This window comes from Pristiophorus japonicus, chromosome 16 (genome assembly GCF_044704955.1).
Source record: "Pristiophorus japonicus isolate sPriJap1 chromosome 16, sPriJap1.hap1, whole genome shotgun sequence".
NCBI lineage: Eukaryota > Metazoa > Chordata > Chondrichthyes > Pristiophoridae > Pristiophorus > Pristiophorus japonicus.
Window position 1 is genome coordinate 31,060,340 of NC_091992.1, and position 15,424 is coordinate 31,075,763.

Genomic DNA, 15,424 nt, shown 5'->3' on the forward strand with positions numbered 1-15,424 from the left:
GGCCCTTCTAGCCTGCACCGCCATTCAATGAGTTCATGGCTGAACATTCAACTTCAGTACCCCATTCCTGCTTTCTCGCCATACCCCTTGATCCCCCTAGTAGTAAGGACCTCATCTAACTCCTTTTTGAATATATTTAGTGAATTGGCCTCAACAACTTTCTGTGGTAGAGAATTCCACAGGTTCACCACTCTCTGGGTGAAGAAGTTCCTCCGCATCTCGGTCCTAAATGGCTTACCCCTTATCCTTAGACTGTGACCTCTGGTTCTGGACTTCCCCAACATTGGGAACATTCTTCCTGCATCTAACCTGTCTAACCCCGTCAGAATTTTAAATGTTTCTATGAGGTCCCCTCTCATTCTTCTGAACTCCAGTGAATACAAGCCCAGTTGATCCAGTCTTTCTTGATAGGTCAGTCCCGCCATCCCGGGAATCAGTCTGGTGAACCTTCGCTACACTCCCTCAATAGCAAGAATGTCCTTCCTCAGGTTAGGAGACCAAAACTGTACACAATACTCCAGGTGTGGCCTCACCAATGCCCTGTACAACTGTAGCAACACCTCCCTGCCCCTGTACTCAAATCCCCTTGCTATGAAGGCCAACATGCCATTTGCTTTCTTAACCGCCTGCTGCACCTGCATGCCAACCTTCAATGACTGATGTACCATGACACCCAGGTCTCTTTGCACCTCCCCTTTTCCTAATCTGTCACCATTCAGATAATAGTCTGTGTCTCTGTTTTTACCACCAAAGTGGATAACCTCACATTTATCCACATTATACTTCATCTGCCATGCATTTGCCCACTCACCTAACCTATCCAAGTCGCTCTGCAGCATCCTCCTCGCAGCTCACACTGCCACCCAACTTAGTGTCATCCGCAAATTTGGAGATACTACATTTAATCCCCTCGTCTAAATCATTAATGTACAGTGTAAACAGCTGGGGCCCCAGCACAGAACCTTGCGGTACCCCACTAGTCACTGCCTGCCATTCTGAAAAGTCCCCATTTACTCCTACTCTTTGCTTCCTGTCTGACAACCAGTTCTCAATCCATGTCAGTACACTACCCCCAATCCCATGTGCTCTAACTTTGCACATCAATCTCTTGTGTGGGACTTTGTCGAACGCCTTCTGAAAGTCCAAATATACCACATCAACTGGTTCTCCCTTATCCACTCTACTGGAAACATCCTCAAAAAATTCCAGAAGATTTGTCAAGCATGATTTCCCTTTCACAAATCCATGCTGACTTGGACCTATCATGTCACCTCTTTCAAAATGCACTGCTATGACATCCTTAATAATTGATTCCATCATTTTACCCACTACTGATGTCAGGCTGACCGGTCTATAATTCCCTGTTTTCTCTCTCCCTCCTTTTTTAAAAAGTGGGGTTACATTGGCTACCCTCCACTCCATAGGAACTGATCCAGAGTCAATGGAATGTTGGAAAATGACTGTCAACGCATCCACTATTTCCAAGGCTACCTCCTTAAGTACTCTGGGATGCAGTCCATCAGGCCCTGGGGATTTATCGACCTTCAATCCCATCAATTTCCCCAACACAATTTCCCGGCTAATAAGGATTTCCCTCAGTTCCTCCTCCTTACTAGACCCCCCGACCCCTTTTATAACCGGAAGGTTGTTCGTGTCCTCCTTCGTGAATACCGAACCAAAGTACTTGTTCAATTGGTCCGCCATTTCTTTGTTCCCCGTTATGACTTCCCCTGATTCTGACTGCAGGGGACCTACGTTTGTCTTTACTAACCTTTTTCTCTTTACATATCTATAGAAACTTTTGCAATCCGTCTTAATGTTCCCTGCAAGCTTCTTCTCATACTCCATTTTCCCTGCCCTAATCAAACCCTTTGTCCTCCTCTGCTGAGTTCTAAATTTCTCCCAGTCCCCAGGTTCGCTGCTATTTCTGGCCAATTTGTATGCCACTTCCTTGGCTTTAATACTATCCCTGATTTCCCTTGATAGCCACGGTTGAGCCACCTTCCCTTTTTTATTTCTATGCCAGACAGGAATGTACAATTGTTGTAGTTCATCCATGCGGTCTCTAAATGTCTGCCATTGCCCATCCACAGTCAACCCCTTAAGTATCATTCGCCAATCCATCCCAGCCAATTCACGCCTCATACCTTCAAAGTTAGCCTTCTTTAAGTTCTGGACCATGGTCTCTGAATTAACTGTTTCATTCTCCATCCCAATGCAGAATTCCACCATATTATGGTCACTCTTCCCCAAGGGGCCTCGCACAACGAAATTGCTAATTAATCCTCTCTCATTACATAACACCCAGTCTAAGATGGCCTCCCCCCTAGTTGGTTCCTCGACATATTGGTCTAAAAAACCATCCCTTATGCACTCCAGAAAATCCTCCTCCACCGTATTGCTTCCAGTTTGGTTAGCCCAATCTATGTGCATATTAAAGTCACCCATTATAACTGCTGCACCTTTATTGCACGCACCCCTAATTTCCTGTTTGATGCCCTCCCCAACATCACTACTACTGTTTGGAGGTCTGTACACAACTCCCACTAACGTTTTTTGCCCTTTGGTGTTCTGCAGCTCTACCCATATAGATTCCACATCATCCAAGCTAATGTCCTTCCTAACTATTGCCTTAATCTCCTCCTTAACCAGCAATGCTACCCCACCTCCTTTTCCTTTTATTCTATCCTTCCTGAATGTTGAATACCCCTGGATGTTGAGTTCCCAGCCCTGCTCATCCTGGAGCCACGTCTCCGTAATCCCAATCACATCATATTTGTTAACATCTATTTGCACAGTTAATTCATCCACCTTATTGCGGATACTCCTTGCATTAAGACACAAAGCCTTTAGGCTTGTTTTTTTAACACCCTCTATCCTTTTAGAATTTTGCTGTACAATGGCCCTTTTTGTTCTTTGCCTTGGGTTTCTCTGCCCTCCACTTTTCCTCATCTCCTTTCTGTCTTTTGTTTTTGCCTCCTTTTTGTTTCCCTCTATCTCCCTGCATTGGTTCCCATCCCCCTGCCATATTAGTTTAACTCCTCCCCAACAGCACTAGCAAACACTCCCCCGAGGACATTGGTTCCGATTCTGCCCAGGTGCAGACCGTCCGGATTGTACTGGTCCCACCTCCCCCAGAACCGGTTCCAATGCCCCAGGAATTTGAATCCCTCCCTGCTGCACCATTGCTCAAGCCACGTATTCATCTGAGCTATCCTGCGATTCCTACTCTGACTAGCACGTGGCACTGGTAGCAATCCCGAGATTACTACTTTTGAGGTCCTACTTTTTAATTTAGCTCCTAGCTCCTTAAATTCATTTCGTAGGATTTGACTTGTAGCATCGCACATATTAGCGTTTCTAACGTTTTCTATATTATTCCATGGATAGTAAAAGTTGAGGAATTGATTTCTGTATGATAAATGCATTTGTATTGAAAATGTTCTATATTTACTTTAATGCAGCAGAATCTATTGGGAGAAATTTCTAAACTATCGGTTGGTGTAATTAAAACTTCTAACAAATTAACCTAAGTCAGTGTCCCTATCTCCTTCTTCAGAATCGGGTCTTTCCATCTATAGAAATGTATAACTTCATGAATCAAATTATCCTCCATTACCTTTCTGATATAACTACAGCTTGCAGCGTTTGTGACCTTGGTCAAAAAGTGTTGTCACATTTTGAAGATAAATTAAACCACAATTGTGTGCTGATTTCTTTGTTGAATGCAAATTCATTTGATAAGAACATAAGAATTAGGAGCATCGGCCCCACTGGTCTGCTCCGCCGTTTAATAAGATCATGGCTGAGCTACCTTAACTCCACTTTCCTGCGCTATCCCCATATTCCTTGATTCCCTTAATATCCAAAAATCTAGCGATCTCTGTCTTGAATACACTCAAGACTGAGCTTCCACAGCCCTCTGGGGTAGAGAATTCCAAAGATTCACTGCCCTCATAGGACAACCCCCTCCCCCCAACGCAGGAATCAGTCTGGTGAACCTTCGTTGCACTCCCTCTATGGCAAGTATATCCTTCCTTGGGTAAAGAGACAAAAACTATATGATACACCAGTTGCAGTCTCACCAGGACCCTATACAATGACAGTAAGACGTCTTTACTCTTGTACTCAAATCCTCCTGTAATAAAGGCCAACATACCATTTGCTTTCTGATTGCTTGCTGTACCTGTGTGTTAACTTTGTGATTCGTGTCCAAGGACACCCAGGTCCCTCAACACCAACATTTCCCAATCTCTCACCATTTTAATAAAAAATGCTCTGCTTTTCTATTTTTCCTACCAAAGTGCATAACTTCATATTCCTCCATTATATTCCATTTGCCATGTGCCATGTTCTTTGCCCACTCACTTAGCCTGTCTATATCCCCTTAAAGCCTATTTGCATCTTCACAACTTCCATTCCCACCTAGCTTTGTATCATCACCAAACTTTGATATCTTACATTTGGTCCCGTCATCCAAATCATTGATACAGATTGTGAATAGCTGGGGCCCAAGCACCGATCCTTGCGGCACCCCACTAGTTACAGTCTGCCAACCCGAAAATAACCAGTTTATTCCTACTCTCTGTTTTCTGCCCATTTACCAATCCTCAATCCATGCTAGTATATTACCCCCAATCCCATGAGCCTTAATTTTGTTTAATAACCTCATGTGTGGCATCTTATCAAATGCCTTCTGAAAATCCAAATACACCACATCCACTGGTTCCTCCTTATCCTACTAATTACAACCTCAAAAGATTTGTCAAATATGATATCCCTTTCATAAATCCGTGTTGACTCTGCCCAATCCTATTATTCTCTCCTATGTGCCCGGTTACCATGTCTTTAATAGATTCTAGCATTTTCCCTACTACTGATGTCCGGCTAACTGGTCTGTAGTTCCCCGTTTTCTCTCTCCCTCCTTTCTTAAATAGTGGGGTTACATTAGCTACCTTCCAAACTGCACGAACCGTTCTAGAATCAATGGAATTTTGGAAGATGACAACCAATGCATCTGCTATCACTATACCCACCTCTTTCAAAGCCCTAGGATGTAGGCCATCCGGTCCAGGATATTTATCGGCTTTCAGTCCCATTAATTTCTCCAGTACTATTTCTTTACTAATACCAATTTCTTTTAGTTTCTCATTCTCGCTAGACCCTTGGTTCTCCACTATTTCCGGGAGTATTTTTTGTGTCTTCTTTCCCTAGGCCTTCTATCTTTTAAGAAAAATCAACTTGCACTTACGTAGCACCTTTTGTAGTCCGGGCATACCAAATCACTTCACAATCCATTATCTGCTTTTGAAATGTAATCATTGCCTTGGTTGGGGAAAATGCAGTCAATTTGCACACAATAAGGACCCACAAACAACACGGCAGGTGGAGCCTTGATTTAATGTCTCATTCAAAAGATGATACTTCCAGTAAATCAGCAGTCCCTTAGTACTGCACTGAAGTGTCAGTCGGGACTGTTGTGAAGTCATGAAGTTGAGTTTGAGGTGAAAATGCGATCAACTGAGCCAATTGAATTAAAACATATTGTTCCACTGGTCTTTTACTTTTGTTCACTGAAGAAAGACCATTGGATGCTTCACCAAATGGACTATGCAGTTGGATAACAATTGCATGTAGGTGTTCTGTAGTTCAAAAGAAATGCTTACTTAATGTTGTTATGACCCTCCATAAAGTTATTGCATTCTCTATATGGAGGTTTTCATCCTGTCTGGAATAGTTCTGGTAACCTGTAACTTGGCTTCCCCCCCCCCCCCCCCCCAGTGTGACACATTGTGCTGGTCCAGTAAATAAACAGCTTGGAAAAATGTTTCTTTTCTGAATGCAGTTATAGAAAGTCTATTAAATGCTCTGTACAATTTGTTGTATGGGGTAACTATGCTACATCTTTTAAGGGATTTTGCAGTGAAATATGTCTGTCTTTAACTAGAACATTCTTATTTATTCCCCCCCCCCCTGCCCACGAAGGTCAAACTAAAGTTGTATATGCAAGGACTGTTGCTGCTGTGTTAGGGTTTATATATTTGAGACATGTACCAGCTACAGTAATATGTAGCTATGTGATGGACGAATAATTAAAAGCTAAGGTTGAAAACTGACAATTAGCACGGAGGAACCTTTGTAACATCTGGTTTACCTTTTAGTTCTGAATGACATTCTGATTTTCAAATATCGCATCTTGTTTCTGTCCTGACGCTGGAAAAAATATATGTCCATTTTAATCATAAATATGTTAACAACAAGAACTTGCATTTATATAGCGCCTTCAACGAAATAAAATGTCCCAAGGCTCTTCGCAGGAGTGAATCAGATGAAAAAATGACACCGAGCCAAAGAAGGAAATATTAGGACGGGAGATTAAAAGCTTGGTTGAAGATGTAGGCTTTAAGGAGCATCTTAAAGGAGGAGAAAGAGGTAGCGTGGTTTATGAATCAAATTCCAGAGCTTCGGGCCTGGATGGATGAAGGCATGGCAACCAATGGTGAGGTGAAGTAAGTTGGGGGGGATGCACAAGGGACCAGAGTTTTGAGGATTGTAGGGCTGTTAGAGGTTATAGAGATGGGGAGGAGCGAGGCCACGGTTGGATTTGAACATGAGAATGAGAGTTTTAAATGGAGGTGTTGGTGGACCCGGAGTCAGTGTAGGTCAGTGAGCACAGGGGTGGTGAGTGAGTGGGACTTGGTGCAGGGTAGGATACAGGTAGTAGAGTTTTGGATGTGTTTATGGAGGGTGGAAGATGGGAGGATGGCTCAGATAGCATTGGAATAGTGCAGTCTGGAAGTGCGAAGAGCATGGATGAGGGTTTCAGCAGCAGTGGAGATGGGTGATGTTATGGAACTAGATGTAGCCAGTCTTTGTGATGGAGTATATGGGGTCAGAAGCTCAACACCAAGGTTGCTAAATGGTCTGGTTTAAAGCAAAATTTAAATGGGTGTATGTTTTCTAAATAATTGAAACTGTTTGTTTTTTTTTTGGCAGTAGTTCTAATCATCTTACAAGGAGTGAGGCAGTATGAGCGCAATGGATTATGTCTTTCAAAGCAGATTTAAAACTTCTAGTAAAAAGAAAATTATATTTTACAGCCAGCCACCACACTGCATCCCTGAAACCTACAGTAATGCCACCATCTGGTATAAAATCTTCACCACAGCTAGAGATGCAAATACAAAATACTCGCAGGAATACAACCCGTTTTGGTGTTATAAAGGAGCAATTGGAAAAGTCTATCATGCACTCAATCCTAAACTAACAGTCATTGTGCCAGATGTAAGTAATGTATCCTCTTGCTATTTGCATGTAAAATACAAACCTAACTTTGTTCCATATTATTTTTCTTCTCTTTTTAGGGCACCCATGACACAAGCTGTCAACACATTAACATTGGTTAAAGTTATACGTTACTTTTTTTGACTTTAGCTATCATTATTAATGTACAATGTTTTATTGGTTTATCTTTCACCAGGATTATTTGGCACAATGCTATCTGGCTATACCAGACAAGCATGGGCCAAGACCCATTCAGTAGGCTGGAAATTTATTGCTCCAGATTATGGTAGAATATTTCTATACTGAACTCTACCCCATCAAAGTTCATTATTTTGTAAAGGCCTTCAACTCTTAATTTTTCCCCTGCAGATATTGCTGTTTGTATTTGATGTGTATATTGTGCTGGTAATTATGCTGTTGGGTCTGTGTTTAGTGCTGCTACACAATATAAAATTACCCAAACCATGGTCTCTCTTACCTGGCCCACTATCAAATAAATTTCCATGAACTGACCATTAATGGAAATAATCCCAGCTTCCTCCAGGTCCTCAATATTGACCTGAGGCACTAAAAATCCCAAGGGTACCAATAAAACTTATTTTTATGGTCTTGACTGCATGACGCCAGGTCCCTCAGAACACAGAATGGGATCTCTAAGCATCTGAATGCCAGCTATGTCTTGTCCGAGCTGTGCAATTTTGCAGCAATTCTCACTTCCAGTGGCTACAACATACTTTAAATCATCTCTGAAAACCTCTTTTCGGAGTTGGTGGGTTCCTGCTTGGAGTGTATCAATTTCATTATCTCATCCAGCATGAGAATAGACTGGCTCTCTCTGTCCTTGACCATGGATTTGCTTACGAGTACTAATTCTCAGTTTGCTGGACTATGCAGCTCCATATATAGAAAGTACAGAGGAGATCAAAAAAGGGGCAAAGAGAGTATGAAAATAGATTAGTGGCTAACATAAAAAGGACCCCAAAAATATTTTATAACACAAACCGTAAAAGGGTTGTCTTTGAAGGTGGCAGGACACGCTGAGAAGGCTGCTAAACCACATGGGATCCTTGGCTTTATTAATAGAAGCATAGAATAAAAAGCAAGGAAGTTATGCTATACCTGGTTGGTTAGGTCTCAGCGGAAGTATTGTGTTGAATTCCGTGCACCGCACTTTGGAAAGGATGTTAAGGCCTTGGAGAGGGTCCAGAAGCAATTTACTCGGATGGTACCTGGGATGACGGACTGCAGTTATGTAGAGAGAATAATGAAGTTGGGGTTGTTCTCCTTTTGAGTAGAGAAGATTAAGAGGAAATTTGATAGGGGTGTTCAAAATCATGAAGGGATATGATAGAGGAAATAAGGAGAAACTGTTTCCAGAGGACACAGATTTAAGGTGATTGGCAAAAGATTCAGAGGTGACATGAAAACACTTTTTACGCAGCGAGTTATGATCTGCAATGTACTACCTGAAAGGGTGGGGGATGCAGATTCATTGGTAAATTTTAAAAGTGAATTTGATAAATACTTGAAGGGGAATTTTGTTTACAGGGCTTTGGAGGAAGGAGCAGAGGTGTGGGATTAATTTGATAGCTTTTTCAAAGAGCCAACACAAACATGATGGCCCAAATGGCTTCCTTTTGTGCTGTGTATCATTCTATATGCTTCGATATTGTGTAAATATAGGCTGTAGTAATACCTGCCCTCCTGTATGGCTCAGAGACCTGGACCATGTACAATAAACACTTCAAGTTGCTGGAGAAATATCACCAACAATGTCCCTGCAAGATCCTACAAAACCCATGGGAGGACAGGCGCACCAACATCAGCGTCCTCACTCAGGCTAACATCCCCAGCATTGAAGCACTGACCACATTCGATCAGCTCCGCTGGGCAGGCCACATAGTCTGCATGCCAGACACGAGACTCCCAAAGCAATGCTCTACTCGGAGCTCCTCCACGACAAACGAGCCAAAGGTGGGCAGCAGAAACGCTACAAGGACACCCTCAAAGCCTCCCTGATAAAGTGCAACATCTCCACTGACACCTGGGAGTCCCTGGCCAAAGACCGCCCTAAGTGGAGGAAGTGCATCCAAGAGGGTGCTGAACACACCTCGAGTCTCAATGCCGAGAGCATGCAGAAATCAAGCACAGTCAGCGGAAAGAGCGTGTGGCGAACCAGTCCCGCCCACCCCTTCTCTCAACGACTATCTGTCCCACCCGTGACAGAGTTTGTGGCTCTCATATTGGACTGTTCAGCCACCAAAGAACTCACTGAGTGGAAGCAAGTCTTCCTCGATTCCGAGGGACTGCCTTTGATTGTGTAAACCGTAGTTCCGTTTTTGAACTAGATCTCCCAACTGAGGAGGATTGAATAAATTTAAGGGTAAAATAGAAATGGTGAAACATGTAAAATGAAGAATGCAGGTGAGAGATGTATAGTGTGTTTTCTGTTTAATTTTGATTTTGGATCTGATTATGTAAAATTTTTACCCCAAAAATACTTTATTTACAGGATGACCGTTCACTCATTAACTTACATTTGATGCATACCAGTTATTTCCTGTTTGTAATGGTGATTACAATATTCTGCTATGCGGTTATCAAAGGACGACCAGGGAAAGTACGACAAAACAATAGTGAATTCTGTCCAGAAAAGGTAACTCCCTCTTTTTCTGTGACTCAGCCCGATTTAAAGAAAAATTATACTCTGATCGTGATGCCTGTTAAATACAGACACTAATACAGTACCTAATTGTGAGTATTAAATTATTCTCATCTTCTTCCTAATCTAAAATGGTGTTTCGTAGCATTTACCTGGATCATTGCTACTGTCTAGAATTTAGCTTTCAACATTAATTAAATATTGATGCTACATTCAGTATAAATGTGCCAATGTATTAACTAGTGCTTACATTTAAATTGCCTCAACACTAAAGATTCTAACAATATTACTTGTGTATAGTGTGTGTGTATATAATCTATTGTCTGCTAAATATGCTGATTGAATGCCTAGATGCCCCTAGAGTTTTATATTTATTTTCAATATTGCTAAACTTCCACTGAAACTGCTACCTTAAGTATTATTTAACTGTTCTATTTGCTCTACTGGAATTTGTTTACCAAATTTGTAAGCAAATCCAGAGTTCCGCTTTTCCCAACCAGGAATCCGCTGTAGACCACAGAATCCCTGGTCTGCTGACTCTCTGTTGGTCTAATTAAACATAGAAACATAGAAAATAGGTGCAGGAGTAGGCCATTCGGCCCTTCGAGCCTGCACCACCATTCAATCTGATCATGGCTGATCATTCACCTCAGTATCCCTTTCCTGCTTTCCCCTTGATCCCTTTAGCCGTAAGGGCCATATCTAACTCCCTCTTGAATACATCCAATGAACTGGCATCAACAACTCTCTGCGATGGGAATTCCACAGGTTAACAACTCTCTGAGTGAAGAGGTTTCTCCTCATCTCAGTCCTAAATGGCTTACCCCTTATCCTTAGACTGCGTCCCCTGGTTCTGGACTTCCCCAACATCAGGAACATTCTTCCTGCATCTAACCTGTCTCGTCCCATCAGAATTTTATATGTTTCTATGAGATCCGCTCTCATCCTTCTAAACTCCAGTGAATACAGGCCCAGTCGCTCCAGTCTCCCCTCATATGCCAGTCCTTCCATCCCTGGAATCAGTCTGGTGAACCTTCGCTGCACTCCCTCAATAGCAAGAACGTCCTTCCTCTGATTAGGAGACCAAAACTGAACACAATATTGCAGGTGAGGCCTCACCAAGGCGCTGTACAACTGCAGTAAGACCTCCCTGCTCCTATACTCAAATCCCCTAGCTATGAAGGCCAACATACCAATTGCCGCCTTCACCGCCTGCTGTACCTGCATGCCAACTTTCAATGACTGATGTACCATGACACCCAGGTCTCGTTGCACCTCCCCTTTTCCTAATCTGCTATCCAGATAATATTCTGTCTTCGTGTTTTTGCCCCCAAAGTGGATAACCTCACATTTATCCACATTATACTGCATCTGCCATGCATTTCCCACTCTCCTAATCTGTCCAAGTCACCGTGCAGCCTCTTAGCGTCTTCCTCACAACTCACACCGCCACCCAGTTTAGTGTCATCTGCAAACTTGGATATATTACACTCAATTCCTTCATCTAAATCATTAATGTATATTGTAAATAGCTGGGGGCCCAGCACTGAGCCCTGCGGCACCCCACTAGTCACTGCCTGCCAAAAGGACCCGTTTATCCCGACACTCTGCTTCCTGTCTGCCAACCAGTTCTCTATCCACGTCAGTATATTACCCCCAATACCATGTGCTTTAATTTTGCACACCAATCTCGTGTGGGAGCTTGTCAAAAGCCTTTTGAAAGTCCAGATACACCACATCCACTGGTTCTCCCTTGTCTTCTCTACTAGTTACTGGTCTCGTAGGTCCCTGTAAAAATAACTGCACTCTTAAAATGAGTAAACAAGATAAAGAAACTGGCTTTATTATGGACTGCTGCTAATCTAGTTTAGTTTGATTTTGCTTTTTATGGTTGCATACTATGTTGTTTTTTTCCCCCCCTTTCCAGGTTGCACTATCAGAAGCATAAATCAGCTTCATTACTGGAAGTGGACAGGTTGCAGCATTTGCACGTTGAGCCCAAAGTACTGGGTGTTGACGCTTTGAATGCAGTGTCCTGCAAAGTTGGTTTATTCCAACCAAAGACATTTTAAGTGCCTGTATTTACTTTGTACATATTTGTAAGGATATATCCGAAAACAAGTCCATCAATGCACTTGTGCCACAAGCTAACTGCGTTTTTTTTAAAAAAAAAAAGAAAAACAAAAAAGTTTGCTGCCATACCAGCCTGGGTGTATAGAAATGAGGTTCATGAAGATTAACCATGCATTCAGAAGCATTTTTTTTTGTTGAAACTTTTTGAACCCTTTTGAAGCTTTGTTGCATTGCAAGAATACTTTAAACAGTAAGGTTGTATCAAATATGTAAATAATGTGTTGGAAATATGTGCTGTAGTGGTATATACTGCATTTCTGACACCAATGGTCTGTTAAGTATTTGGAGTTGATGTGTATATGTGGTTCAGCACAATTATTATCTCTTAATGCTCGACAGAAAAGGCATCAAACCTTTTGGAATTTTGAAGAAGACAAATGTATATTATAGTGCATTTCAGTACTGCTTGAGCTTGCAGGAAATGGATATGGAATTCAATGTGCAATTTACAATACTGCTGTCCAGCATAATTGCTTGCTTAGAAGTGCCCAGCATCGGCTGCATTATGTGTATGGCTTGATGGAATACTGTGCAACTTTTTTTCTCATTTCCTCCACATGCCCCCCAGTCAAGATGTGTATTTGCATGTGTAGTATTGTCTGCAAAATGGTCCACAAATTGCCTTAATTACCTTCATATTTCTATTGGCCTTTTTGTCTTTTCCTGTTTGTAAAGCGTTGCAAATTCATTTAAAAATGAATGACCCTCTCATGCACAGATTTTGTTGAATTCACATTGTTTATAATGTTGCTAGTGATTGTATAAAGAAACTCCAAACTGTCACAAAGAGCTTCACAAATTTGTGGGTTTCAGTACTTTGCACCCCAAAGCCCATGTGATCCTAATAGTATCAGGATGTTGCTTTGGTACACTTCAAATATTTAGTTTTCTTTTTAATTGGTGAAATTTGACTCAAAGGTCTCAATGTTTAAACACAGTTTAATACTAATTTTGTGGGTTTCTGCAGAATAACTGATCTATTACAGAACACAGACATTGCATTGATTTTGGGCTGTAATTTTGTTTTAAAGTTACATGCCAAATGAGGATAAACAGCACTAGCTATTTGCTGATATTTTTATATTTTGCTCTTCTGAGTTCTTCAGACTCTTGGTCCCTTCCCAGTTCATTCAGTAAGTTTTGAAATGAGTCTTAGTGCTGCACTGAACCAGAACCATATGGAATTTTTCTCCACACGTATGGATCCAGTCAGCAGTGGAAAACAGTAAAGAATGTGAACAAATCTCTGCACTTTTGGACATAACATTTTAATTTCCCCCAAAAAGCTTTCTTTTAATATCGACATGACACAACTTCTGAGGTTGGCTTAGTTTGGAAAATGAAAACATTTGTTGGTTTTGTCAAACAAACTTTCAGACAAGCATATATGGTTGGTTGTATTAGTGCTCAAGTATGCTGGGATCAAATAGCTACCTGGCATTTTTTTATTTCTTTCTCCGTTAGAAGCTAACTCCGCGCTGCATGCAAAATATGCAGGCACAAATTAGGCTGAATTTAAAATAAAATACATTTAACTCTGCCAGCCCTGATTGGAGTTGCAACTTGTTGCAGTTTCTGGTTGGTGTTAAATATTCCTTGACATACATGTTGCACATCTATGGAGGTTACTTATTCTCCACTGCCTTCTCCTGATTTGGATGTGGAGATGTGTTGATTCAGAGCTATTGCATAAACCAAGATTGATTGCCTATATGTGTTTTTTTAAACAATAGTCATGTTGCCTCAAATCTTAGTTCATTGGCAAAAGTGCCTGAGCACTAGGTAGGATGCCCCATAGTTTGTTTAGGAAGGAATAACTTTGTGACTTGTGTTGCTTGTCTTGTTGCATGATTGTAATTATAGTACATTATTTTATGACAATCTCAGATTTCTGGAGTTTCTGTGCTTTTTGGTAAGATTTGCATATGCTTTTGCTGAATAAAAGGATCCAATGACTAAAAGTGTTGTATTTGCCTTAATTAGAATTATATTATTGATCTGTGCCGAACAACCTCTGCATCTGTCTGCATTTCACTGTTTTGGGAGACAAGAATATGTTATATATTCGCACCCATTGATGACAATTAAAGTAAGTGCCTTTTGAAAGACTAGCCAGAATTTTACCAGCTCTGAGGATAGGATGGGTGGCGGACCAGATGTTAAATTTAAAATGATTGACAGTGGGTCAGGACCCCACTGTCAACTCGCCACCACGCTACTTTCCCAGATATCAGGTCTGTTGAGGCTGAACAGACCTGACACGCAGTGGCGGGCGAGGCAACTTAGGTCATTTGACCTTGTTAAGAGTCTATTAAAAATAATTTTGAGCTGAACTTAGCATTTTACCAGGTTGTCCATGAGGCTTATGCTTGTCCGGGATCACGTCACGTAAAGACATCTGGAGTTGTGACCAAGAAATGATTTCTTTACTTGACAGTTGCGATTATGCTTTGAAAGCTCCCATCTCACAGCTGTTCACTTTCCAAGATCAAAAGCTGTTGCTTACTACATTTGGAAGGCACATTGAGCTTTATGTAGGTTGCAAGTGTGTGTCACCTCATTAGAACAACCTCTCGCCATTTGACAGATCGCTCTGCCATCTCCAGTTCACCTGCCATCTATTACATAAGCACTGGTGCCCTTGAAACGATCTCACCTTGGCCCTCTGAATCCCACTACAATCAGTCCCAGCAGCACCAACAACCAACTCCGCAATCAACTGATGTTGCACAGGGCATCAGCACACGGCCACATTGTTGCCTGGGATGCCAAGGATGGTCTCGCTATAGCCAGATTTACTTCAATTGATGCTGTACACCCAGGCTGCCACATGATGCGCCAGGTTGGCACCACCCCTCATAAAGCATCCCTGCAATGCCCAAGCTATTCCTTTCACACTCATCACCATTGGGGAGGGTACCGTTGGGTTATGTCTCATCATTCATTGCAACTCACTAAGCCACTTCCAAAGGTGCATACACATATCTATCCAATAATGCAAAGTGTTGAAAATAAAGATTTCAATGTTTGAGAGGACATTAACAGAAACTTTACATGAACATTGCATAAAACATCCATTGTGTATTGTTCGTTGGTATGATTGGACTATGATGAGGGTAAGTGTGAGGGGTGGCTAGTGAGATTGGAAGGGAAGAGAACCTCCCTTGTGCTGTGTTTCCCGCCCCCCCCTCCCCCCCCCCCCCCCCAAAAAGCATATGGAGGGAGTCACGGAAAAGCCTGGGTGCAGTCCTGCACCTCTGTGCAGTGATTGTCATTGTTTGCAGCACCTCAATGCTGTAGAACACTGACCGCACAACTGTCAAAGTAAATTTGGACATGGTCCCT

General features: G+C 41.9%; 1 protein-coding gene across 2 annotated transcripts in view; it reads left to right on the forward strand.

Moving 5' to 3' along the window:
* Positions 1-14,040, forward strand: part of tmem248 (transmembrane protein 248) — a 54,949-nt gene extending 40,909 nt beyond the window's left edge. The window contains exons 5-7 of one of the 2 annotated variants that reach the window (XM_070857180.1): positions 7,101-7,284; positions 9,797-10,038; positions 11,874-14,040. In XM_070857180.1, coding sequence (XP_070713281.1) covers positions 7,101-7,284; positions 9,797-10,024 — 412 coding nt within the window. In that variant the 3' untranslated portion in view covers positions 10,025-10,038; positions 11,874-14,040. The remainder of the gene's footprint in view (positions 1-7,100; positions 7,285-9,796; positions 10,039-11,873) is intronic. The other variant, XM_070857181.1, reaches the window with a different exon arrangement.
* The last annotated feature ends 1,384 nt before the right edge of the window (positions 14,041-15,424 follow it).